At 38.3% G+C, this 13,008-nt stretch overlaps 1 protein-coding gene and 1 long non-coding RNA gene across 2 annotated transcripts; both read right to left on the bottom strand.

Moving 5' to 3' along the window:
• Window positions 1-512: 512 nt before the first annotated feature.
• Window positions 513-8,350, bottom strand: LOC145787709 (uncharacterized). The gene is made up of 5 exons (XM_082599509.1): window positions 6,139-8,350; window positions 4,202-4,391; window positions 3,644-3,892; window positions 2,871-3,056; window positions 513-1,551 (listed from the first exon to the last, which is right to left on the bottom strand). The coding sequence occupies exons 1-5, from the start codon at window positions 8,292-8,294 to the stop codon at window positions 1,306-1,308; spliced, it is 3,027 nt and encodes a 1,008-aa protein (XP_082455635.1). The 5' UTR covers window positions 8,295-8,350; the 3' UTR covers window positions 513-1,305.
• Window positions 8,351-11,557: 3,207 nt separating this feature from the next.
• LOC145787296 (uncharacterized) lies at window positions 11,558-12,719 on the bottom strand. The gene is made up of 3 exons (XR_014291381.1): window positions 12,641-12,719; window positions 12,028-12,258; window positions 11,558-11,664 (listed from the first exon to the last, which is right to left on the bottom strand). It is a non-coding gene; the product is annotated as an uncharacterized LOC145787296 (long non-coding RNA).
• Between the last annotated feature and the right edge of the window lie 289 nt (window positions 12,720-13,008).

Genomic DNA, 13,008 nt, shown 5'->3' with positions numbered 1-13,008 from the left:
CACTCGTGCGAGTGTCGTTAGATGGTCCCACAGTACTGGATTACAATCCCGATAAAGCAGTTATTGCGTGGTGCAACGATTCTATTGTAGGACGTCGCCCAGGCCCAGACTTCAACAACGCTAAGTGATCATTTTAGCATTGTTGCAAGTTTAATTCTATTTACTTGTGCTATCGTTATTTCTATTTTGGCCTCTTAGCACGCAGATTTGGCTGCCGAGAAGAAGCTCCCGGTAGGTCACGATGACTGCCGAAAAAAAAACGAGTTTTAAGGTCTGTTACCTGTGTTGCAAAATTTTGTGCCGTAAATATATGATTTTGAATGAAAGATTATAATTAGGCTAAAAGCGAATAGCAGAAATTGTTATAGCCTATTGCAAAATGTGCAGTAACTTACATGACTTTAAAAGGGCACCATTACCCCCCCTGCCCCTCCATCTGCAGAAAAATTGAGGGCAGGGAGGGCATCCGATAGATTAGCATCCGCCCTCCCTGCCCCCCACTTCCGGCGCCCCTGATCATATCAAAAACAATACACGTCAACATAGCAAAGGTCGAGAAAAAGGTAGAAGCGACAAAACGCGAACGTTAAAGCGTGCTTGTGACCGAAGTAGCCTATATTAAGTTATTGAGTTGAAAAAATTTGGCACGGTCGCAACACCTTCAGAAAAAATTAAGATGTAAACGGAAAAAAAAAATGTTAGCTTAATTGTCAATCTAGCATAGATTTAGAAATAGCCTAGATAGCCTACAAATTTAATGCGGTACAAATGCGTACCCAACATCATTATTAAAATAATGCCAACTCTTCAAGCAGCAGTAGCCTAACCACTTTACAAACTCAACTAGTGTTTCACTTTGGTTTTGAATTCGTGTTTAAAGTAGCTTAGGCCAGATCTAAATTCGTTTTAATTAGGTAAAAACTACAACGCTGAAGCAAATTAGTGATTGAGTGAGCAATAAAATTGTAGCCTATATGTCATCGAACATCAAATTAGGTAACAGAGATGGCAAGATCAAGCAACTCTGGGCCAACTATTAGCCTACGTTTGAGCAACCTATTTCAAGGCAGCTTTTCATTCAGCGGCATCTGGTGGATGCAATAATTATGACAACAACACATTAGCCTACCAGCAAACAGAGGCTTCACTTTGTCGGTGACGGGCCTACGGCAATGATTCAGTGAATCTACAGAACAACAAGTAGGCTATGCCTGTGCAAAAACTGCTAGGTTTGAGCCTCCAAAAAAGATTTTTCAGTCCGAGAAAAAGTATTCCCACAATCAATAGACAAGTTTTTAAATTAAATCAAAATTTTGCACTTTTAGCTCGTAATTTTTTATGGTTCAAGGTCTGCTTTGCATTTCCAGATAGCGTTCTCTTTGGCGGGATTGGGTGATTGCTTCTAGCAAGTCGTTGCCAAAAATCAGCAGTTGGTTTCTTATGTGATGCATTTGTGTTCTTTTTATCCTCTTTTGAAGTGACATCTTTGGTTTGTGACGTCGGTGGCTCCAAATTGTGTCTTCCATAAACTTCGTTTATCATACACCTCGTCTGCACAATAATACATGCTTTTCGTAAGCAAACAGCAGCTCGAACAATATCGTCTAAGTCTAACACATAGATTGTTGTAGTTTTGCAAAACTTCAGCCTATTTTTTCTCAAAAAACTCTGTTTTGTGACCTAATTAGTTTTTAAACAAGTCGTCAATTTGAGTAGACACACGTGCTTTCTGTCCCAACATCACTGTTTCCATCCGTTAAAGGGCGGGGAAACCCAAATTCACTTTTTGCGAGTTTTTTGTTTCAGCGTGATGTCATTGCGTACAACATGCGTTTTAGCAAAAAAAAAATCCAAATTTTGTTGCCCTCGTCTCGCTAAGGCCGCTTTTGTTTGATACCCGTTTGCGAGGTCTCGCGCGCATCAAGCTGTGATTCTGTTCGCTGTGACGTCACAAGTTACATATAGTTGTGGCCAAAAGTTTAAGACCAGACTTGATTTATGACGATTTTTGCATTACTTCAAAATACTGCATCATATATTGTTTTAGTTGCATCATCTTTATGCATCATCTTATACCTGATGCAGTATTTTGAAGTAATGCAAAAATCGTCATAAATCAAGTCTGGTCTTAAACTTTTGGCCACAACTATATGTAACTTGTGACGTCACAGCGAACAGAATCACAGCTTGATGAGCAACGAGACCTCGCAAACGGGTATCAAACAAAAGCGGCCTTAGCGAGACGAGGGCAACAAAATTTGGATTATTTTTTTGCTAAAACGCATGTTGTACACAATGACATCACGCTGAAACAAAAAACTTGCAAAGTTAATTTGGGTTTCCCCGCCCTTTAATTAACTCAAAATATGCCTACTGGAAGAGTCTCCTACAAATCAGCAGTTGTGAACTGAGTAAGCGACAACTGAGCAAGTGACAACTGAGCTAGCAACATTTGAGCAAGTGGCTGAAGTTAGTGAATGATGAAACTGAGCAAGTAACAACCGAGCAAGCCGATACTTAGAATGTCACAAGTCAGCAATATGAGTTTGAGAAGCGATGACCAAGCGAGTCCGACGTGAGGACGTAGGCTAAATCTCATTTTCTGAATTAGCAGTGGCTGAAATGTAGGCTACTTGCTGAGTTGAAGCACTTGCTGAGTTGTCGCATGCCAAGTGGTCCGACTACCTACTAGAACCGGTAGCTTACGTTCAATGTAAGCTACAGTAATTTCCAAGATGCAGAAGTTAACGTTTTAAAAAATACATGCCTACTTAAAACGCTTTAGCTCTTTTCTAGTCAAAAACAAACTTAGTCTACCCCAAAGATTATAGGCCCAACGCATAACAAAGAATAAAGGAAGCTTATCTTACCCAAGCATAAAAAGTACTTGCTCCGACGTTGATGGCATGCACACGATCAAAGGACAGATCATTGATGTGTTTGAGAGCAAGTTGACAAACCACCATTGACAAGACGTCTGGAGAACACCTAAGGACCCGTCGAGTCAAAGAAAACTTTCCCAACTTTCCGATCAGGGCATGCAATTTATTCCAATCCTGCAATATTACAGTTTTACATGAATGTCTATTTTGATGGCTTAGGTCGGTATGATGATAATGCTAAAACTTGGGTTTCTAAACTTATTCGTTTGTGATCTTTGCTAATTTATAAAAATGTCCTACATGCACTATTTTCTATGCTAATAAAAAGCTAAACATATACAGCCTACAGCCTGCCTTTATATTATTGTTTGTTTTTGTCAAAAAACATGGCTCGTTGCGGCTTTAGCTTGGCAACTCCTGCGCTTAAATATAGTTTGACGAAATGCAAAATACTTCCATAGTAGTCTACTACACTTGTAGGCGTAGCCTACATAAAATTTTCGCTACCAGTTTTGATCAACAATCCAGGCATCTTCACTAGAAATCGCAAGGGATAGCCTATAATAGGCAGAGGCGTAGGCAGTAGCCTAGGCGTAGGCTCAGTGCACAAAATTTTGTGGGAGATGAAGAGAAGCTAGGCTATAATTGCACTTGTCAGTAGATTTGTCGGACAAAGGACAACGACGTGCAGCCAAAGGCGACACCTTCTGTGCGATTCCGGGGAGCCTTAATACAGCATTTGAAATACCTATTAAACTCACTTTGACAGTTTTTTCGGTCTCCCCAAGTAGCAGGTACGTGGCGGACATGACCGATTTGACAACGATTGGAGGAGAAGGATAGCTATTAATTTCTGACACTACAGACCTAGTCATAGTCATCACTGCATCACGACAAGTTTGTAGCTCAGTCAGATTGGTTTCCAAACGACGAGCTTTGTTCAAGTCGTTTAAAAATTGATTCTTTTCCGCTTCGTCGTCAGGCATGTAATCATGCTCGTCATTATCTATCTGAAATGTAGTTCTGAAGTTTGAACAACATAAGTTAAGCTATTGTATTGTAAATGAAAAGAACGAAAAACAGATAAGAAACAGTGTTCAAAATTCTCAAATTGCACTCATGTTACATCGAACGTTTCAAAAACTAAACTGCTTTTAACTTCAATGCTACGTTGGAATCACATTGTTAGTTCATGCTCTTGAGCGGTGTCGAACCAGTGCCCTTTCGAACATCGAGCCAGCACTCCCTTCACTCGGCTATGCAGCAGGCGCAAAACAAATTGATTCTCAAAAACAATTCGGACGAAAACTATTCGTTACCTGGTATATTACGTGTTCCAGTTTGTTACGGCTGCGCTCAAGAATCGCCGCCTTTAAGTTATTTTTGTGCTGGATATATGTTGAACTGGCGAGGGCTTTCATCGCTTCTGTGAATAGTTGGTTATCTTCTTTGGACATTTCATCGCCAAAGTATCGTTGGAACTCATGAACAGCTTGCCACAGCTCAGCTCTGCAAATGCAGTGATGTTTAACGTAGAGCTCAACTATAAAAACCAAGTTTAAGACTTTAATTTTGGAAATGTTTAGTCCAACCAACCAAGAACGGCTAGCAGTACAGCATGTTGCAGATTTGCAACCTTATGGGTTATAAAAAGTTTAGTGCAAGATTTTTACTGTGTTTTTTTTCTTCCCAAGGATTCGTCTTACTTTTCCAAAATCCATCTACTCCCCCAAACTCTATGCAGAATGCAACATGGAGAGCTACAGGGTTAATGAACGCAGATCAATTGTGTTTATATCAAAAAGAACACCTAAAAAAAAATCCGACCATTCAGAATAAGTGAACGCTTACTTTGAAATTCAATTTTTATTTATGACTTGTGGCTGCAACCAGTGACGTTCGGTGGCTTAAACCGTTGGGAAAGCAACTTGGAAATATGCTGCAGCAAGGTAGTAGGCACGAAGGGCGTAACCGTTGGGCGAAGCCTGAAGGCGTGTTGCCGAAGGCAACACTTCCAGCGGGGGGTCTGGGGGGCCTCCCCCAGAAATTTTTGAAAGACACTTCCAATTTGGTGCGCTCTGAGAGCATTTCCAAAACAAATCAAAAATAAAAATCTGTCAAATTGTGCTTCGCCTATGTCGTGATCATACATCCATTTAATGTTTAGAAGTCATGAACAATCTTAATTTTAACGTTGCAGGACCAAAATCCTGTGTTAGACATGGAATAATAGTTGTCTAAATGTTTTGTCATGAATGTTCATTCTCAGATATTCAGTTAGGCCTACACTACAAAAACTAACACTTAGGCCTAAACATTACAACCGCAAGCAATTTGTACAAAAAGCTGGATAAGTTTGCCTCCTGCGTATAGAAGCTTAACAAACTAAATATTGCATCCGCACCTGAACGTTCATTGGCGAAGTAACGTTATATCAACGCTGTAAAAAGGGCAAAGGCATGACTATGAAAGCTAGTACAGTAGGCTAAAGTACATGGCGAGGAGACATCAAAAAACAGCAACAAGCTTTTTGGCATTATGATGCTGTGCGTGTACCGTGACGAGATACCATTCTGACGAGTTAGTCTAGTCGCTCTAGCGAATGTACGCATTAACGTCACTGGGAAAGCACAACTAACCTACCATAACCATAACACATCTGATTGGCTAAGCAGCTGGTGACGTTTTGCAAAACGGGTGAGGATTGGTTAAAACGAAGGCGTTTTTTGACATTTTTGAATCTGGAAAAGCAAGTTTGATAGTTGCTTACCTGGAGCCTCAGTGATAGTTTCTGACAGAAGCGTTTGCGTCAATTGGCATTTATAGGCAAGACATGCGGTTTGGTGAGGACTTAGACTACTCACAAGCGTTACGAGTAATTCTAGTCACGAATACAGTAATTTTCAAGTTAAAATAGACGTGGTAAAAATAATAAGTTAAACCTAGAATTCAGTCATTATATTTTGCATAGTTTTTGCTAAGGTAAGCACTGCTTTCCTTGCTTTCCCTCACCGATCGTCACTGGCTGCAACCTATGATCGGGTGATCATTGGGATGTTGCTTTACAAATCATAAGTATTAGCCTACAATATATTCACAATTTATCACCAGTTAAAAGTTGATCGAAGCGGTGATCTGATCATGAAATTTTTAACGGTTCGAGAAAAAGTTTTCTCTGCCTATAAAACGTTGAATGGTAGTTTTATCAAATTTTTAAAAGTTAGGTGCAAGCAAATCAATTAACGTGCAGACTTACCTGTCACCACACTGCATTGAAGTTTTTAACTTTACAATTAAGTTGCGTTTGATATTTTTTAAAATGTTTTCATTCTCTTCTTGTTGTTTTTGCTTCTCTTCCTTTTTTTCGACTTTTTTCAGATTTTTCTCTGCTTTTCGCAAAAGAGCATCATTTTTACGATCAATTTCTTCCCAAGCAAGTTTGGTAGCACCAATATCCTCTGTTCTGACACGATTAGGTTCAAACGCACTTGATGGACGTTGACGTAATATGGAGGGTCTTCGCTCAACTGAATCTGGTTTCTTTCTTTCCTCACTATAGGCTTCTTTACGTGTCTCAATAGTTTGTCTTCTGACAACTCTTCTTGCACTTTGAGCACGGTTGTTCTGGTCAAGCATTCTCCGATCTTTGTCTTTCCTCGAAGCTCGAGGCGTGTTTTCGGAACGAACAGGCACCGATTGTCGTTTCGAGATTGTATTGTTTTTACTTGCACGTTGAGAGCTGTCTTTCCTATACAGTTTATTTGCATTGTTGACAGATTTTTCCAAGAAATTTCCAGAACCGTTTTTGCTCCTTGAAACTTTTTTACTTTCGTTCCCTTCTATTTTAAACACGTGCGTTGGTATGGGATCAATACGAATCTTCCTGACGGAGTTCTTTCTGCTACTGTTGTTCCCATCTTGGCTTCTCGGAGTACAAATAACACGAAACGTTTCAACAGCTTCTCGTAAAGGGCTGCCATCAATTTCTCCCAAAAGAGCCTTTTTAAGTTGCCGTCTGGCACGTGACATGTCTTGCAAAACCTTTTCTTCTTCTTCTGACTTTCGATGCAGATGTTGCATGGCAAGGCTTTCCTTAGCTTGAGCCAATACCTCAAGAAAAGCGTTTGAGTTGTCATCAAAACTTAAATCCAATAGCCCTGGACTAGTTTCAGCAGATGCAATAGCAGAGGCCAAGTCAGTAAAGACATTAGTTTCAATGGCAACCTGCAATTTTTTCTGCAATTGACTTCTTTTGTCTACCAAATTTCGAACAATTGAAATAGCTTTTAAACATGCATTTATTACATGGCTTGGAATATCTTTTTTCTCTTTACTGACGTAATCTAGTACAAGTTGAATATTCTCTGCCGATACAACCTTAGGACCTGTGCTTTTTACATTGCTAATTTCATCACGCAAATATTGACAAATTGATTCGCTAGTCAAATAATTTCTACTGTTATTTTTCTCGTTCTGCTTAGAGTTCTTTGTTGGACTTTTGTCTTTCAGTGATAGCCCAGTCAATAGATCCTTGTCGGATCTTTGACGGATAAACTCAATGACATATTTATGGTTTTCTTTGTTTGGTTTGGATTTGAAAGTTTGCTTACTAACCATTTCTTTTGCTTTGGTAAATACAGGATCACTAGAAGGCACTTGACATGCTTTTGCTCTCGCAATTGCAAGTTCAATATCAAGAAGACTCGAAGAACTAGTAGCTGCTTTTTCTAATTCCTCTCGGGCTTCATTTCGCCTGCTTTCGTGGAAGCGAATATTTTTCAATGCTGTTTTGGCGGAAACAAGTATCGGTTCAGTAGGAGCCAAATATAAGTCTTCTGCGTGTGACAGAGCACTCTCCAGTTCATTGTCGTCTTTTTTACCGACAGCAACACGCAATGCATCGCGACACATTCGTTTATTGTTTCTTATTTTTGAAAGTTCTTTTTCTGCTTCAATTACGGTGGTGTCTGATCTAGAAAGGCCTTGTGTTGAGCTGTCGTTTAATGCCTTTATCAGGTCTCCTTCAGACTTAGTAGATATAGCTTTCCTAAGACCATATCTCGCAGAATTTATTCTTGCTTCCGTATCAGCACTGATCAATTGAAATTCAACTAGCTGCATTTTGGCGTCTTTTTGAAGTCCTGACACAAGCTTTGCCGGAAAAAGCTTTTTTAAATTTTTTACAAGCAATTGAGAGTGAAGTGATGCCATCTGCTCTTGAGGTAAATCTGACCACAAGCCAACAAAATGTGTTCCTTTTTCAGCATTCTCTGGATGCAGCACATTAAGACTAGACTTTATGTTCTTGATAACTTTTTCCATTTCTGTTGTGCCCATTGGAGAAGACGTTAATTCATCCAAAATTGAAAGATAATGTTCTACTTTGGCCACAGACAATAAACGTTGGCTCATGCTTAGAATATATTCAGCATTGTGAACAACAGTGAAATCTGCCAGTGAAGTTTCAAATGGCCTTTCTTTTCCGTTAGCAAGACCAGAGTTACGTTTTTTCCATGATATCACTGCTTCTTTAACTTGCCTTAGTACGGTTTCGAACGTTTTAATTACATTCCGTGCTGAGTTAATGGAAGATGCAAGTTTTTCTAACAAACCTGGCATCTCGTCTATAATGTTTTTCATAATGGCAACCCGATCTTTTGCAGATCGTCGAAAAGATCTTCGGACGTCGATTTTTGCTCCACAACCTTCTACTAACGAATTAACCCAGTTGGAGATAATTTTGATGTTTTGATTAGTAGTTGTCAAGGATTCCTCTCTTTGCCGGAAAGCTTTGGCAACACGTTGTGCTGCAGAAATAACTTGTCTTGATTCGTTCGCGATAGTCAAAGATTGAGTTTTTGCGTTTTCTATGACGTCACTGTAATGTACTTCGTCACTGTTGGAAGCAATTGGATCAGATCGATCTTTCTGCAGCAGACAACTCTTTTCATGATCCGAAGGCAACGTTGAATCGCTGTATTGTGATACAATATCAATCAATTTGTCATAGTCTTCATCCTGCAAAGCTTTCACTGCTACAGCAGCATATTGGTATTGTTTCTCCAAAGCGTCCAAAACAAAGTCAGTGTACACGTTAATGACACACCGAGGAAGCCCAACATCCTGAAAGTACAAGATAAAGCCATGAGAAATGAATTCTTTCTCAAGATTTTGAAATTAAACATTTAAAACTGAAGTTGTCAACAACAAAAAATGTACTTTTGCCTCAAAAACTTTCCAAAAGTTCTTAAATGGTGTCTCTTTGTGAATTAAATGTATGCATGTTCAACAACAGTGTAGGTCCAGGCAGTGTTGTACGTTGACGGCGTCAACTTTTTGTTGACGCTGAGGCTAGCGCCGTCAATTTATTTTTCAGTTGACGGAAGTGATAGCGCCGTCAACTATTTTGCCGATTTTAAGCGTCAAGCGCTATGCGTCATTTTTTATTTTCATAGAAAAAAAATGAAAAATCTCGTTTCACAATTAGAGTTTCACCTATGGTTTCACAATGTATTCTGGCCAGCGCGACTCATCCGAATTACCGGCTTTTGCGTTGGTTGGAATGGCTCCCTGGAATACACGCGGAAGAAGTATGCCAAATGGTGATCAGTCTAGGGCCATTTTTATTTTGACCTAAAAAAAAAATTTTTTGACTTTATTTTTATCAAATTTTGACTTTATTTTGACCTAACGAAATTGCTTATTTGTAAAGGTCACATTTCTTCCTTGAATGGATACTAGTTATCCAAACATAATGTTTTGTCGATTTCAGACCCAAACGTAATATTTTGTCGAAAAGTCAAGGTTTTTATGGATTATAAAAAGTGCGTCGTGTTTTTCGGCGATAGGAAAATCTCCACAAATCTGTCTAACTTTTGCTGAAGACGATTTAGCTTGGCTATTCCTAAAATCCAAACTGTTGATTTTCGAAAAGACTACGTTTGTGAAGATGGAGTTTTTTATAAAAAATATTTAAATACGTAACAATGAATAAACAATGGGCAATTTGCGATAAAAGGTACTGCTGATCCGTCAGCATTGTGACATATTTCCTGCTTTTATGGGTTATGCTTTTATGGGTTAATAAGAAGTTTGTCAAAAGCCATAATTTGACAAATTTTGACTTTATTGAAAATTTTGACTTTATTGTCAATTTTGACTTTATTTTGACCTATAAACTTCTTAGAAACAGTCCCCTAGGTGCTAAAAATAACTTTATTCTTGGATAGACGAGGTCCTTAAAAATTTTTGACTTTATTGACTTTTGCGGGCCCTAGTGATAACCCATGTATTGAGATCGAGAGATCAGATACAGAAAGCGAAAAATCCATGATCGGTTTCGCGGAACGTTGAAGATACTTTATTTCAAGAGCTTTATGCCTCTGAAAAGAGCGATGTTGGTGCAGTGAACCTGGTTAAAAGATTTATACATGCTAAACTATCACAGCACGTTAGGAACAGTGATACCTTTCCGAGTAAACGTTTTCAATTTATTTTTGAAATACAACACACCAATACCAACCAGCGCTGCTGTGGAACGCATGTTTTCACTTGGAAAGGACAATAGCCTAGGCTATGCGTCCCAAACGCAGCAAATTGTCAGACAAACGTTTTGAAATGCTTGCTTTTTCTGTAAGGAAATAACTAATAGGCTAAGCAGCTAATTACAATACAGTCTCAAAACATAATATCTGCTCTTTATTTTTAGCTATTGTTAGCCTAAACTTGGTTGAAATATTTCCGTTTTATGAGACGCTGGCAAAAAATAGCGCTAGAAATTAGCGCTGACGCTGACGCCGTCAATTTCTTTAAGAGCTTACGCAGTACTTTACGCCGTAAAGTTTTTAGGCAATTCGCGCTGACGCTGACGCCGTCAATTTATTTCAATGACGCGTACAACACTGGGTCCAGGTTACAATAGAGATCAAACTTATTACGGTAATAAAACGTAAAACGTACTGTTGAAAAAATGTCGGTTTAAAATATCTTCCAGCCACTACTGACATGCAGATTTATTAGAGAGTAAACGTTGTTGTAGAATTACCTTTGCCCCGGAAAGAAGTCTTCTAATTCCTTGAGAATTTTTCTCTTTCAAATGTTTTTCCAATCCTTGAATAGCAACTGACCGACCAAGCTGAACCAATTGTTCTTGGACTCTAAATGCAGCAAAACGCGGTATGACATCAAGCAAAACCTTTTATTTTTACATTGGATCAACGTTTGTAGACATTGAATCAATATAAAAATAATTTTGATGGCTTCGAATTGAAATGGTAATGGTAGCTGCAATAACCTGATTTGAACGTTTTTATATTTGTGGAATGCAATATGAACTGATCTCAACGTAAAAGCATAATAATCACACGTAAGGGAGACTTTTACAATTTACAATTTTTTAAAAGTATTGTGAAGAAAGGAGCGTTCTTTCCGGCTATCAGCACAAGGCTGAACACTCACTATAGTAGCCTACAGCGAGCAGTTACGATTCGCTCACCATAACGGTGTAGCTTCCACGCTAGCCATTCAGACCATCAGAAGATGTTTTGTTTTGTCAAAAGTGTTATAATAAACTCTTATTTTAGTCTGCTGGTAGACTATTGTACAACAAGGTTTTCACAGCATTATAACCAACTTGTTTATTCTTTGATGAAATCATTGATAATGTTTACCTTAGAGATGACACAAAAGTTGGATGAGTTTTGTCCAAATCGAGTCTTTTCCAACGACGAATGGCTGGTGTCAGGGAAGCCAAATCTCGTGTTTCTATCGCTTTTTCAAGTTCCTTTATATCACAACGACAATTGTTACATATACACTTTTATAACACAAGACTAGATACAACAGCAGTGGTTAAATGGAAACGCTTAAGCTTTTGAAATTAAAACAAAAGAATCTTTTCCTATTGTTTTTGAAGAAATACAATTATAAACTGACGGTAGACACAAAATTTTTTTTAACCAAACTTTCAGTTTGAGTCTTCGAGTATAGTTGTTCAACCGGTTGAGGTATCACTATGAAATTGCAATTCAAGCAATTTATATGATTTGGTAGCCTAGTACAAACCCTATCAATTGTAGAGGTGCTGTTTTTCTGGAGTAATATAAAGTAGTTTATATATAAAACAGAAATTAGCAATGTAGGTTACTTGTTTCGGAAAGTCTGGGTTGGCTTGAATGAGAAGGTTTTCTTTGTATAGATCTGCTAGTAATTGTTTCGCCTTGTTGATGTCATTTTCGTCTAGTAAAGGAGTATGAACAAAGCTTTTTTGTTTGCTGATAATATCAAATTTCTCTTTAGCCTGGAAATATTGTGCTGTGGCGTCCTCCAAATGCTCAGCTTTTTCTTTTTCGATTGAACGTAGCAAGTTGTTTGCTGCCTGCAACAAAACAAAATTATTTGAGATACAATTAAGTCCTATTGCTGTTAACACATCAGCACAATCTTGAAATTAACATTCCCAAGCTAAGGTGTAACTACTAATTGTTTGTGTATTAGATTAAACTGTGAATGATGATAATAAAAAAAAAAAAATTATGAAATTCTTTTTTATCGGAAACTACTTTTTCATTCTTGTGAAAACTGTTCAAAATTAGAATTATCTCTTTGCTGTTCTTCCATTCTGTCTTATATACGGAACGCTGAAGAGTTTCAACTGAGAACGGTGCTATTTGATTGAAACAGCCTCCATGTATTTGCCGCCACCTCAATCAAATCACTGTATGCAAAGCTTTGGGTCGTGATCAAAAAGTGTTTCTTACCGAGCGAAGTTGAAAAACGATGCACGAAATTTCATAATTGCCATTTTCATCAACAAGCTTGTGTTCTTCAAACTTTTTCAAAGCTTTTTCAAGACCCGCTAGGTCGGTAGAATCCGATAAAGATATCAATTCAGCTTCTATTGACTGCCACAAAAGCAATCTAAACAAAATCACTCAAGTTCAATTAAGGCAAAGTGTTATTGGACTTAAAGTTATAGTTCAGCATAAATCTTGAGTTCTACAGTAATTGAGAACTTGATCGTGTAAAAATGTGGGTTAATCCATAACATTTTAGGATAGCTGATTACATTTGTTAGGCCTAACATGCAGATCCAGCTAGTAGGTAGGCTATTCCACGTTTTTAACCT

The sequence above is a fragment of the Aplidium turbinatum genome, chromosome 18, assembly GCF_918807975.1.
Source record: "Aplidium turbinatum chromosome 18, kaAplTurb1.1, whole genome shotgun sequence".
Taxonomy (NCBI): domain Eukaryota; kingdom Metazoa; phylum Chordata; class Ascidiacea; order Aplousobranchia; family Polyclinidae; genus Aplidium; species Aplidium turbinatum.
The sequence above is the reverse complement of the archived record's forward strand: the minus strand, read 5'-3'. Positions and strand labels throughout refer to the sequence as shown.

What these genes read in the sequence shown, in the direction of transcription:
- LOC145787709 (XM_082599509.1), bottom strand. Translation starts at nt 8,294, where the DNA reads ATGAGCCAACGTTTATTGTCTGTGGCCAAAGTAGAACATTATCTTTCA. An exon ending in TGGAACACGTAATATACCAG is followed by an intron (nt 3,893 to 4,201) that starts GTAACGAATAGT and finishes ACTACATTTCAG; the next exon opens with ATAGATAATGACGAGCATGA. An exon ending in CAAGTACTTTTTATGCTTGG is followed by an intron (nt 1,552 to 2,870) that starts GTAAGATAAGCT and finishes ATTATTGTGCAG; the next exon opens with ACGAGGTGTATGATAAACGA.